Raw genomic sequence first — 13,878 nt, forward strand, 5'->3', positions numbered from 1 at the left:
TAGGTAGAAAACTGACATCCTGTTATTTTGACTGTTAGTGGAATTTGACCTTTTCACCATGATCATTTGTCATTTTTTTCTTCAGTTGTTTCTGTTTCCTTTGCCTCCTGATGACTTAGATTTGAGTCCCAGTTAATAAATACATATGACCTTTCACAAGTCACTTAGTATCTCTAAGCCTTAGTTTGCTTATGATTAAAATAAGAGGAATGATAATTAAAATTATTGTGATTTAAAATTGTAGAATAGATAAACAAGATTATATTGTAAAGCACAGGGAAATATACACAAGATCTTATGGTGAATATATATGTTCATGTATAACTGAAAAATTGTGCTCTACACTGAATTTGACACAACATTGTAAAATGATTATAAATCAACAAAAAATGTTAAAAAAATTATTGTGAGGATTACTGGAGATCATGTATTGAACGTGCTTTGTAAGCTGTAAAAAGTATAGGATAGTATTTGTTGATTTTGTGTTCATTGATTTTGCATTGATCTTGATTAGTTAATGGATATGAACAATTAAACCAACTCTGCTTTCTTGCATTCATTTGAATAGAGGCTAAAAAGGCAGAGGCTATTTCATTAATGTGTATTTTGGTGCAGTGTGGGATCCGTGAGATGTGACATCTGAGGACCTGGTTTGTGCTGCGCTTCTGGTGCTTGTTAGCTCTGTGTACAGGTGTAATGCACCGAACAAACAATTCTTTTGGCCAAGACAGAGATGTTCAGGGAACACCTGGCTGGAGACACGTCGGAGAACTCCATGGCTGATAAAACATTCATGTAAGCGCATGGAGACTGTTTAAATGGATGATAGTACAAGGGAACTTGTTGATGCAAATTCCACTAACTGGATTCCCCCTCTCCCCCTAGTTCCCCTCCTCATAGTTGTGTGAAATGAAAATCAGTCCAAATCACGATCCTAAGGTCTGAGGTCTACTACGGCCTTCTGAATCATCAAAGGCAGATGCATTTCCATTCAACATGACTTTTGTGAATTCTGCCATATTTAGATCCCTGGAAACATGCGTACCTTGTGTCTATCAATTATCCAGAACATTGAATCTAGATAAAAGGGAAACAGGCTGCATAAACAACTCTACTGAGTAATAGATGACCTCCTGACCTCCTATTTTTGTCTCTGTGTCCTGTTTTCCCAAGGACGAAATGTTACAAAAATAATTCAGAGTGACTCCCTAGGTATCCCTGTGAACTCCCCGCTGAGACTGCACTGCAGGGGACGATGAATCAACAGCCAGTGTTCATCCCCCAGTGCTGTTTGTGAATGTCCTGGCGGGGCTGGCTCTTCAGCCAGGAGGCCAAAGCTTTGGGAAAGTTTTTTCTGACTCATTCACAGTGTAGTTCGCAGAAGAAAACCTCTAGCTTCTCATTTTATTTTTTTTGAAGAAAAAAAAACTTCTTTGTGGGAGTCCTGTGTGTACAGTAAGGTGGGTTAGAGTATGGGTCCCCCACATGAGTATTCAAATTAGCACCTACCAGTAGCAACATTTGGGACCCTGCTCAGTTACCTTTTATTGTCCTGGGATGTTCACACTGGGTAGGGGAAGGGGATGGGGAAATCTTAGTGTACGGTGCCTGTGTATCCATCAAGGACTAGTTGATCCATTTAAAATGTGTTAAAGAAGAGTATTATTTTTCACAGTTGAATTTCAAGTGCTCCCATGCCGTTCCCATCATCTCCTTGTGCCTGAGTTCCCCCACCCCCACGTAGCACACATATTCATGTGCAGGGGGACTTCCTTGTTTCTGAGGAATTCATGTAGGTCTGGGAATTTAAGTTCTCCTCTAGGGTTGTCTCCTCAAAGGAAAATCCATACTTCTTGTTTAGGCGTTTGTGGTCCACTGTAAACTGACCTTAGCTTTTTCCCTTTCCTCATTTCTTCCTGTTCCCACGAACCTTTTGTTCAATCTCCAAAGGGTTTTACACCCCACTTTTCCTTCTTTTGTTGCTTCCTCACATCTCCATTATTTGCAGTGTTCTCTTCAGTCAGCTGCTGTTGTCTTCCTGTTTGTGTATCTTCCTTGTTCCTAAAGGTTCAGTGCAAATCCCACCTGCTCCATACAGGTCGTGCTGTTGTATTGCCTCCTATGGGCCTGGTGTTCTGTTAGACCTGCATAGTTTTTTTTCTCTCAGTTTAGAACAATCCTGTAAAATAATTATTATTATCCTTATTTGCTCAAGAGAAAGCAGTCTCAGAAAGGCAATCTCCTTGACCAGAATGTTTAACTCTGCCATGCTGGCTTTCTCTGAATTTTTCTGGACTGGATGAACCTCAGCTCCAACCTCACACCTTCTCTTTTGCCTTGCTGGGGCGTGTCTTGCGTTTGGTAATCAGTCGTGGATTATCATCATACTGGGTCGCTCATTCCTCCTTGATGATGTATCTTTCCTTGCATTCTTTTATGTTCCTACCAAGCTGTGCTTCACAGGCTTGTCATAGAGAGTTTCTGTTTGTTTTACTTAATGGGTGATTTCCAGGAGCAAATGAGTTATTCCTTCTAGTTGTTGTTACGCTTATGTTTCCGTTAGTCTAATTAGTCATTAACGCTCTACCGCAGTATTGACCTCCAAGCGGTCTTAGCACATTATCCTCCCCTTCTCTCTTTCTGCACTATTATTCCCTTGAAAGGAGAGGCAGAAGAAGCTCCATGGCTGGAGTCTATGTTGTTCTCCCTTCCCCCAGAAATACCAACAGGAAAATTAAACGGAATGAATGAAGACCAAGCACTGCCACCACATATTTTGGTGCAGTGCGGTGGATGCCAGTTTGGTTATATTTAAGTGTTCATTAGACAAGGGTTATTCTTGCTTGGGACTTTGCCTCAGAAGTACCCAAAAGTGTCTTATTGAAGTTCTGCCTTATGTGCAGAGTATAAAGTGAGCTTTCATCTTGAGAAGGAATACCTGTGTTTGATCACCTTTTTCAGCTCATTGGTAGAAAAATATGAAGTTGCTACAGAAGACTCTTAGCCAAATTCATGATACATACCGTCTACCAACTAGACCTCTAAAACTTGAGAAGCTTCCCCTTCCCCAGAAATACCCATTGCTGGTCATATGCTGAGTTCTTCCATTCACAAAGGTTATTTCCATGAAATACATTGAAAAATGTTCACAGATACGAAGTAAACAGAACAGATTTTGAATTCTTTAGTTTCCTGCAAAGCTGGAGAGGTGATCGTAAGGTTAGTGACTGGGGACTGTGGGAATAAATCATGGGTAATTATTGGCAGAATTTAAAACATGAATATTCCATGCTTTGCAGATATCGTTTTTATGTTTTCCTGATCTCTGGCACCATTATATGGATTTAGGAGGTAACCAACTGAAGAGCTTTCTTGGAGAAAAACTGGTTTGTGAAATGAAGACTGTGGGTGTGGCGGTGTACAATGGGTCTCAGTGCAGCTGACAGTCAGAGGAATTCCCGATGAAATACATTTCACTGTTTCATGTTCAGCTGGGGAAGATATATGCATTGAATATGAACAGTGAATACAGAGTAAATTTTATTTTGGTAATCTGTTTGTGTCCTTTAAACCAGTTGTTCTCAAACTGTGGTTTATTATTCATTAGTGGACTGTGAAGTTGTTTAGCATTTAAAAATCTGTTATAAAAAATAGAAGAAAATAGTACAGAATAGAAAATATCAGAATGAATTGTGCATAGTAAGGATATCTTTGTGAAACTCATTTTTTGTTATATACATACTATAAAATGTATTTCTTACTGTGGGTCATGGTCAAAAAGGTTTGAAAAGCTGTTGCAAAGCATAGCTGTCAGCACAGGTTCCTGGAATGTCAGATCGTGGTGTAGAACCATTACTGGCCTCTGGGCTGGTGCTGGAGACAACTGGGACAGGCAGGGAGGAGAGTGAGAGGAGGCTTCCTGCTCTGCAGGAGCAGTGTTGACCTGGTGATCAAGTCTGCTGCCTAGGTGAAGACCGAGTGGGTTACTCTGCAAATACAGATCTCTGCAGAGCTCTGCCTGCAGTGCAGCCTTGGAGACTATTGGCAGGCTGTTCCAAATCTAAGCATAAAAACTGATTACAATTTCTTGGTTGAGGAGAGGTGTAGGGAACCATGTAGGGAAATTTTTCTTGAGATTTCCTCTTATTTTTCTTCCCCAGCCTCTCTTATCTTGAGACAGTAGATGAGATCCTTTGAAGGTTAGACTGGAGTGGACATTGCCATTTGGCAGCAGTTAACATGCATTGGCATTGCCTAGCATGCGCCTTCATTTCTGGAATGACCTTCATTTGTTGCTATGGAAGCTGAAGGAGATACAGACGTGTGACTGGGGGGGAAATAGGTTTCAGCTTTTTGGATTCCTCTGTTCCAAGACATTGAGTCTGGAGGGAATGATGCAAATAAGTAGGGGCAGCTTGAGATCTTTTTGTGGAAGCAGCAGAGCCAGGAATCCAGTTGTGATGGCTGGTTGACCAGTGGTGGCCATGGGAAAATGATGTCCTTATCAGACTGTTCCTGTGTCCTTATATCTTTCCCTTAATTCATTTTCATCCTAAGGTAAACAGAGCTGTTTCTGTTGTTTGCCTCCAAGAATCCTGAGTGGTTAAAGAATTACAGGAAACATGTTAGATGGGTTTCTGCCTCCAAAGAGCTTAGTACATAACAGAGAGGGAGTAGGTGAATATACGATAGACATACAAAAAAATTAGTAAAAGTTGACAAGGGATGGGGAGGACTCAGGGTTGTTTCCTGCACTTTCCCTGAAGTTTTATAGTTACCTTCAAGCTTTGTCAAATGACATAGCAGCAAGAGGTTCTATGTCTTTGCATGATGATATTTTGAAAATACAAATTAATGAAGAATTAGTTGTGTTGGGGTGCAGCATAATATGGTTTCAAACATTTGTAAGATAGCGTTTCTTTGCTTTGTGACTTTTGGGTTTTGTTTTGTTTAAATCTAACTTTTTGAAAGCTTTGAGTATACTCAACAGAAAACTGATGAACTAGTGAACTGTGAGCTTTTTGAGTGTGAACCAGTCACAACTTATTTTAAAGTAAGAGATTTGAGAAATCTTGATTCTTCACAACAGCCCTGTAAAGTAGATACTGTATTAATTCCAGAGGAAACAGAAACTAGTAGAGGTTGAAAAATTTGTCTAAGGTCGCACAGACACTAGAGCTGTGATCCGATCCAGGTAGGGTGACTCCAGACCAAGGCTTCTAACTGCTTCTGTTCTGTAAGGAACCTTAGGGGTCATCTCATACATTTTTTTTATTACACAGGGTTTGAGCTCAGAGAGATTTAGAGGCCTGATTAAGACCTGGCAGGTCCTGACAGAACCCAGGTCTCTTCCTGATTGGCAGCTTCTCTTACTGCCTACGGGCAGAAACTGGGACCCATGCGCATGCACAGTGTCCTTGGTCCACCCTCCCCACCTGCCATGCAGTCTGCTGCTTTCCTGCCTGACCATCTTGGTCTGCATGGTCCTCCCAGCACTTCCATCCTTGTGATTTTCCTTCCTCCCACCCATTTCCAGAACAGCTGCACCCTTCCTTTTGTTTTCAGTCTTCTCTATTTCTTGAGGCTGGGCATCGAGTCCACTCTCCCTGATCACTTCATAGTCCTTTCTTGACTCCTGTGGTTCCTGATGCCTGTCTCGCAGCAGCTCCTCCACGTTCGCTTTCCTGAGGTTCTGCGTAAATGTGTATCTTGCCAGCTGTTAGTAGGCTGTAAGATTGTGGCAGGCTCAGATTTCAAGCGTGGTACCTCTTTAGGTTCACCCAGAGCCCCACGCCTTGCCCAAGGAGGTGTGGTGCATTGAAAGGGCATTGAAGCTGGATGCTAAGAAATGTGTCTGAGCCCAGTCTTGCCACTTACCGGCCACCTGAGCGTGGGAATGTCTGAAGCTGAATCTTCTCATCTGTGAAGGGCGGGTGAGAGACTTGAATGTGGTTACAGATGTGAAAGCCCTTTTTTAAAGCTACAAAACACCATATAAATGCAAGGTTTTATTGTGATGGCACAAGTGCTTAGCAAGTATTTTAGTAATGAATGATTGGAAAGCACGAAAGATGAAGACAGGTCATTCTCTCCACCTTCCATGGTTGGAGTATCCACTTCCGCCACCTTATTTCGACCCCTATATTTGGGCTCTTTAATGAAGTTATAGATGTATTAGTGGAAAAGAAGCAAAGGTTGGGAAAGGGATAGCAACGCATCCTGATGCAGTGTGGCTTCTAGGTAAACACTTACTGACTTTAATTAAGCAAAACACTGTACTTACTTTGACCCGAAGCAGCCCCTCGGGGAGAGCAGGCTCGCTGGGAGCAGTGCACAGAGCCCCAGACCTCCGCGTTGGCATTGATTGTTGGATCACCCCTAGAAGTTTATTGTAAATGAAGCAGCACTTACGGTTCTGGAGTATTCCTGGAATTGCTGCTATAGTTAGAAGTGAGTTATTCCACGTGGCAGGAGTGGCATATAGAAAAGCCATATTTCTAACATGCTGACAGGAAAAAATAGCAGATTTTGTATTTATGTCATCTTTTTGGCTGGAATCCATCAGCTTTGCATAGCATCTTGTGATGCCTTCATCAGAACAGTTACCCGGGTTTCGGCAAAGCCCGGGGCACTGGGAACAACAGACACAGTCACTTCCAAGGCTCTGGTGGGTGCAAAGCCCCGGGCGATGGGACTGAGAGGGAAGCAGAGATGCTTTCCCTGGTGTGTGTGTTAGGCCTAAAGGGATTTCTGTGCCCACCAGGGTGGGCCTGCGCCAGGACCACCAGAACTTCCTTCCTACACCTTCGACCCCTACCCTAGTGGTGCCAGAACACAGCGTAAGTTGTGGGCTGCAATGCAGGCAGGGTGGGGGGCACTTGAATGAATTTTTGGATGACAGTTCTTTCAGTGTCTAGAGGGAAGGGCCTGGAAAGAGATCAGTCGTCCCAGGTGGATGATAGACTATGGAATGCTAAGAAGCCAGAGAAGACAGTGTTGTTGATGATGGGGGGCACTTTAAAGCCATTTTTATCACCCTGTGGAAAGAGCCAGGTCCTTGAAATCAGGAGTCACGTGTTTGAATTCTGGCACTCCCACTCACTGGCCTAAAACCTCTCCTGCCCTTCTATGAAAATTAAGTGCGAACCTGAGCTCCATGCATGAGATGTTGCAGATGCTCGTTTATATTAGAATTTCCTCTCCTTGACTGGAACTGCATTCCTTCAAGCTGTAATCAGTTTAACAGAAATTTACGGCCAAACTAGGAATGCTTACTGCCTGCTGCTCAGTGTTAGGCACTTGATATACATTAACTCATTTAACTCTTAACAACTCTTAAGAGATAAATGCTATATTTATCCACCCCGCCCCCTTGCCCCCTTCTCCCACCCCACCCCCCCAGGGCTGAGAATGTTGAGGTTTAGGAATATTAAGTAACTTGCCTAAGATTACAGTAGCTAGTTGGTCGGAAGGAAGGATTCAAACCCAGGTCAGGATAACTCCAGCTCACACTCCTGACTGCTCTCCTGTTTCATCTGAAGTTTAAGAAACGGAACTTTGATTTATGACCAGGCTTCTGCTCAGAATCCAAATTCTTTGTTCTAAGTAATTTGACAGCGCACTTCAGTCCTCTGCCACAAAGCCTACATTGCTTTAGCACTAACATCTTTTACATCAACAGCCTCATTTGAAAAAGGCATTGTAGGAGCTTAAGGAAGACTTTTCAAAAGATCTCTTTGATCCTTAGGGCAGGATGTTTCCTCTCAGGTTAATGGATGGGCTCAGATTAAAATGATTTGCTCAAGGTCCACTTGCTGGTCATGTATAGAGGCAGTAAAACCCACAGCCTGGATTACAGTGATATTTCCTTTGGGCAATGTCGCTTGCTCTGTTACCTTCATCTTTCATAACCATTTAACTGTTTATTGATCACCTAGTATGGTAAAGCACTGAGCAGAGACGACAGAAGCCCCTGCCCTCTTGGGGTACATATTGTTGCATGAAGCTTCCTCACCAGTCTTAGACTGGTGCCTGCTGAGGTAGTTTTAAGGTTTAAGATCATCAGTCTTAAAATTTCTTAAGGCATTGATTTCAGGACATTTTCTAAATAACATATTTTCCTTTTCATTTTGTCTGGGTTCATACCTTAATTCATCACCATCTTTGTTTATATTTTCTCCTTTAGAAAGCAAAAACTTTATTTCCTTTAAGACATCCATAAATGTAATGTTTTCTTGAGTAAATACCCGAAGCATTTTATTTTGATTCTAGTCATTGATTTTAACCATCATCCAGTCTATTTTTTTTTTATAACCATGCAGATCTGGCAGTGGCCTTTGGCCAAAAGCAGTCGTATTCTGATCATCATATTTGTGAATATTAATATGGTCTATCTTTAGTAGATCACTATTCAAATTTAAAATTTATGTTCTTCCCTTATGTAGGTACCCGTGTTTCAAAAGATGTTCTTGAAAATTTAAGAGGCTTTCAGTATCTTTGGACATAGATTTCTGGAATTTTGCATCTTAGGAAATAGTTGTGCTGTCCCATCTTTTGCAGTTAGTCCTGTTTAAACTCACAAAATTGTGTTTTGTTTCTCTTATTTTTCCCTCATTCAGAAAGTATCAGATATACATGCCTCTTGCATAAGATTTTTATAAACTAAAAAATTCAAGAATCTACAAAATTTCCCTGATTGTTTAAAATGTAAAGTAGCATCTGCAATATTGAGCCACTAAAATAATCCTTTATTACTGAAAGAAAGGCATTTTCTTTCAAGTCCTTGAAAATTTATGAGTAGAGTGAAAAAATTCACTATCATCGAAAAGCTTTTGATTACTTTTATTTTCCCCATTTTCTGAGCTTCTGTGTGTTCATTTGAGTTAAGACTGGAACCCAGTAAATCATGTTATTTTTAAAGGGTAGTGTGATTCCTACTGGTCAGTTTTTCTAACATTAAAAATTTTCTTGTTGTTATCTTGAGCAAAAACTTGAATTGATTTCTCAGAACTATCCAAAGTATCTACAAGTTGGTCTTACTCTTTTCCTACTTGTTCTAAAAATAAGTAGCTAGAGCATATTCAGTTTATTTAGAAGGAAACGTTATTTGAATGAAGCCGTTGCACAAACACTGTGGAACCCAAGAACACTTGTCATCCTGAATGAGTCATCATTTCATATAAAATGGATCACCAGTCTTGGGTTTAAGTGCTTAGAATGGTGCCTAGCATGCCTTTTAAGTGCTTTGTGGGTGTTTGAAAACTTTTATCATTACAATGTCAATTTTCTGAGAGCAGGGATTTTGTTGTTATTGAATCAGCCTATAAAAACATCATAGTAAATGCCTATTGTCAAGAAATTCTGTTGCTGATCTTGATTTCTCAGAATTTAACCTCTAGGCTAAGCGTCACAAACTGATACCGTAGTTTTATTATCCTGTCCAGTAATTCTGAAGGTCAGTTTGAAAATTAGGTACAATGTGGTTTCAATATAATGTTGCTTGCAGAAGAGAAAGAATAAGGGAAAAAACAGACTCTTCTTGATTACAGATTTTGATAGAATCCTAGTGATTTTAGTCTGATTCGCAAAACTTGCCTGAGGCCCAGAGCAACCCCATGACGCCTGTGTTCAGTAACACGTGATCTGACGGTGCATGTTAAAATGCTTTGTGAGTTTTAAAAAGATTTATGTGGTAGCCCTTCTTAAAGAGCCTAGGCAGGTGGAATTTTAGGTCTCTTCCTACTCTAAACGGTTCTGTGTTTGTGTCCATTTGCTGTCTGGGGCAAGCTTCTTACCGTTCTGAAACGTGGAGCCCATTTGGTCGATTTTTGGTCATCCTTGGCAGCGTGCTGCGGGAAACGTCGGGTAGCAAGGCCCCAGACTTGCTCTTAGTGAGTGTGAATGGGCAAGTGCTGTTCTTTACCCAGGGGTAAAAAGGCACTGGAGGGATATCCCCATTTATGCAGCTGGAGAGACCAGGCTAGCTCCTTTGCTCCGCAGGGCCTTTGCACATGCTGATCCTTTATCCAGACTTTGTTCTCCTGTGATAGCTGTTAAATCTCAGCTCAATATTACTTTCCTCTTGAGTCCCATGCTGCATCACATTCCTCTTACTGTGTGCTCTCTTTTCTTCCTTCATGCATTTTAAGTTCTTTATGGTTACTTCTTTCTGTGCATGTTTGTTTGATTCTATTAGTCCTAAGGACTGTAAGCTCCACATGAGTACAGACCATATTACTCTTGTTCTTCATTGTGGCCTCCTGTTATAGCTCAGCTTCTGGCATGAGCTGCTGAAAAATACTTGCTGAGTGAGTCTCCTGAATGTGGGACTTGAACCCCTGTTCTGAGCTGAAGCAAAGTATTAGCATGTAGCTAGTTTCAGATTGCTGTTTTGATGCAGGGCAGGGTATTTATTTACATAATTAAAACAATTGCTTACATTAAATTTTTAGAGCTGAAAGTGCAATGATTTGTTCTTTGAATTTTGTTGAAATTTTCCATGACAAAATAGCCAAGTCACATCAAAATTCATACTTGTATCCCCTGCCTGGCCTCCTATTACTACTTTTACCTAAGTCTTACCCACTGCAGAAAGCCTTCCCAAACCAGCCCCCTCCAGTGTTAGTCACCAGAGTTAGCAGGAGGCATAGAAAGTGATGTCATGACACTCCCAGTCCACTGATTTTTGTGTTCCTTTTCCGCTTTCATTTGTGCCACCTCCCACTTCAACTGTGAAGCCTTTTGGGGACGCTGGCCTTGTAACCGCAGAGGTAACCCGTCTCCCTCTCCTCAGGCCCCTCTCCGCTTCTGCCATGTGATGCATGGGACTTTGCTCTTTCTCAAGCTGGATTCTGATAAAATGTGTTGAATGACCAACAAAACTGAGATAATAATACCTGTTCACTTGGAAACCACTCACAGATCACTATGGATGGTTGTTCTTTATCTGCAAAAAATAGTTTGATTCTACTCTTAAGACAGAATTTGTGAGGAGCACCAAGGAAAGTTGTTAAAACAGCACAGAGCTGTGTGTGTGTGTGTGTGATAGTGGTATTGGCTGGTGGTGAGAATGGGACCAGGCATTTTTAATTCTGCAGAACCAAGCTGGTATTTTTGTTTAGTATGAATTAGATTTTGAGGTGAGGTTGGAGTTGGAAGGGCCTTTATTGCTGCCTTAAGTTTTCAAGTAAAAATGGCTCTAAATCTGTTGGTGAACTGAAAGCATATTGGTCAGATTTGTCCCCAGGCTCTCTTCCTTTCGCATACCATCTGCTGCTTTGCCATTAAAATGACGTCTAGGGTAGGCTGGTTTTGGAGGAGGGTAATTCTAAAGGAAATGGGAAATAAAAGTGCACATCTTTGGAGTCCTAAACTATTGTTCACAGCCTCAGGAGAGAGAGTTTGTTGATGGAAAAGGCACACAGTCCTCACTTCCAGTGGACAGGACACCCTATGCCAGGAAGCAAATGTCCCTGGCTTCCTTTCTTGAAGCAATGAAAATAGTATCTTCTTTGATTTTTACACCGTAAGATGCCTCTCTGTTCGCTCAGTGTCCTCATCAGTGTTTGTTTTTCTTTTTTTCCTTCTTCCTCCTAAATGCTTTTTCCTGCCCACTTATGGTTTGAGCTGCTTCCTTAATGAAAGTGTCCTCTTATTTTCTGATGCAATTACCTCTGCAGCTGATTTATTTATGTATCTTTTTGTCTTTAGCTCATCTCTGAACAGGCGTTGGAAAGTAGAGAAGAAAATCCAGTCTGCTTTTGGGGGACATTGGACAGCCGAATAAATGCAAGTATGTACATTTGTGTATTTAGAAGAAAGACAAAAAGGAAAATAGCTTTTATAAAGAATAATGAGACTAATCTTAAACTTGTAGGACTACCTATACTGTATCCTTTATTTTTCAATATTGTTCTTTTAATTTTTGTCCATTCTGAATGTTGAGTGTGCTTGTTTAAAAAAAAAACAAACTCTAGTACAAAAGTATAGGAAGTACAAAGTCAAAGTTCCCTGTAACCCCTCCTAGGTATGTACCACTGTTAACAATTTAACGCCTGATTTTCCAGATTGTACATACACATAATCAAAAGGATCATAATATCCATATTATGCTTTTCCCCCCCTTGCAGTATGTCATATACATTGCTGTGTCGGTTCCAGTAGCTTTATGTCCCCTGAACAGCTGCATAGTATTCCTCTGTTGATATTCCTCTTTCTGTTTAGTAAATCCTCTCCTGTTGGACATTATATTTTTGTTTTCTGTTTCAAATGGTGACACATCCTGTACACATACAGTTATATATAGTTGCCTGATTTTTTTTTTTAGGGTGAAAATGTGTAACACCATCTTTGAATTCTTCCCCTGCCACGTCTGTGTAGATGCTCAAGCACAAAGGTTTTTCTTACATTATGAAGCTGACTTTAGCTACTTTGTTTTTCATCCCTATTTTTCATTGTGGGGCAGAGTTGGAGGCTCAGTGTTGGGTTTTAAAACTTTCTTGTTTGACAGTTGATCTGAACCTCAAGGTAAGTTATGAGCTAGTCTTTCAGCCTGGTCTCTGGGAAACTCCAATTTTCAGATTTATTTTGGAGATTAAACAAGTAAAATCACATGCCCCTCAGTTTGTAGCATTGAGGCATATGTGGTTCGTGTCTTTCTGGTAAGTATTTCACTTCACCAGAGCGGCTAATAGACCAAGCACTTGAACTTGGTGGAAAGAACTGTGACTGCCGTCCACCCCCTATGACTTGTCTTGGGTCATTCTGCAAGCTCTGTGCTAGGTACTGGTGATACAAAGATGAACGGCACAGCCCTTGTCCTCAAGGAACTCACAGCACGAGGGAGTGAGAGACATACGTGAATAAGATGGTCATGATTCAGTGTGGTTAGTGCGTTGTGGTGAGTTTGAGAGAGGGCATCTAACTCGGGGGGTGATATGGGGTTCAGAGGAGGCTTCCTGGAGGAAGTAATGTCCAAGCAGAGTTCTAATGAAAATTGAAGTTTTCCACGAAAGGGATGAAGTGGGAAGGCACTCCTGGCAGAGGAATCAAGCATGAGCAAAAGCAGGAAAATGAGAAAAACAGCATTGGCCTGGGGGTTGGGTAACAAGACGATGGCAGCTTTGTGGGTTTCAGTGTGAAGTAAGAAGCTGGGAGTGGTACCAGATGAGATGAGGCAAGTGAGGCAAGCTGGCCGCACAGCGGAGGAGGTTGGGATTGGTCTGTAGATTAATGGGGAGCCTTTGGAGGATGTGATATGCTATGGGGACGTTAGGGGGATAAGTGAAGGTTGGCCTGGCAGGCAGTAGGAACCCGGGCTTGGGGAAAGTAGTTTGAGGCCATTGGTGTTGGAGTGAGGGGAAGAAAGAACATGTAGGGCTTTCCCAAGCTCCCCCCACTCTCTGGCCTTGCTGAGGTTGGCTCTGTGATCCTAGTTGCCCTCCCTTTTGTGGGCACTCATGTGAGTAGCTTATTTACAAGCTTTTCACTGGTGGGTTCTGATCTTTTTGAAGTAAGGCTTCCTGCTCTCATTCTGGTGCCACGAGGCGCTGCCCATTGTCCCGGCTGCCTGTGGATGAAGGGACCTGGCTCCACTCATTAATTTTCATTACCCCTTCCATGTGGCTTCTGGACATGAATTGGTGGTCATTCTGTGGGCAGTGTTGCAGAGCCAGCCCTGGGCTAGGCTGTGGGGACGTGAAGGTAGGTCATGAGTGCTTAATGCCCATGCTGAGCTTGCCCTTCAGTGGGAGATAGAAAATTAAAAGACAATGTGATTTGTGCCAATAGGTCTATTCAGAAGTTAAACAATTCCAGTGGAGGTAGCCAGGAGTATTAATAACGTTAACATAAGTGGTTTCAGAATGAGGCACGTTGTCA

The 13,878-nt window shown here is 41.7% G+C and overlaps 1 protein-coding gene across 2 annotated transcripts in view; it reads left to right on the forward strand.

Moving 5' to 3' along the window:
• JAK1 (Janus kinase 1) overlaps positions 1-13,878 on the forward strand; it is a 210,434-nt gene that overhangs the window by 150,188 nt on the left and 46,368 nt on the right. For both annotated transcript variants that reach the window (XM_074376335.1, XM_074376334.1), the window contains exon 2: positions 11,710-11,791. In XM_074376335.1, coding sequence (XP_074232436.1) covers positions 11,786-11,791 — 6 coding nt within the window. In that variant the 5' untranslated portion in view covers positions 11,710-11,785. The remainder of the gene's footprint in view (positions 1-11,709; positions 11,792-13,878) is intronic.

The sequence above is a fragment of the Camelus bactrianus genome, chromosome 13 (assembly GCF_048773025.1).
Source record: "Camelus bactrianus isolate YW-2024 breed Bactrian camel chromosome 13, ASM4877302v1, whole genome shotgun sequence".
NCBI classification, from domain to species: Eukaryota; Metazoa; Chordata; class Mammalia; order Artiodactyla; family Camelidae; genus Camelus; species Camelus bactrianus.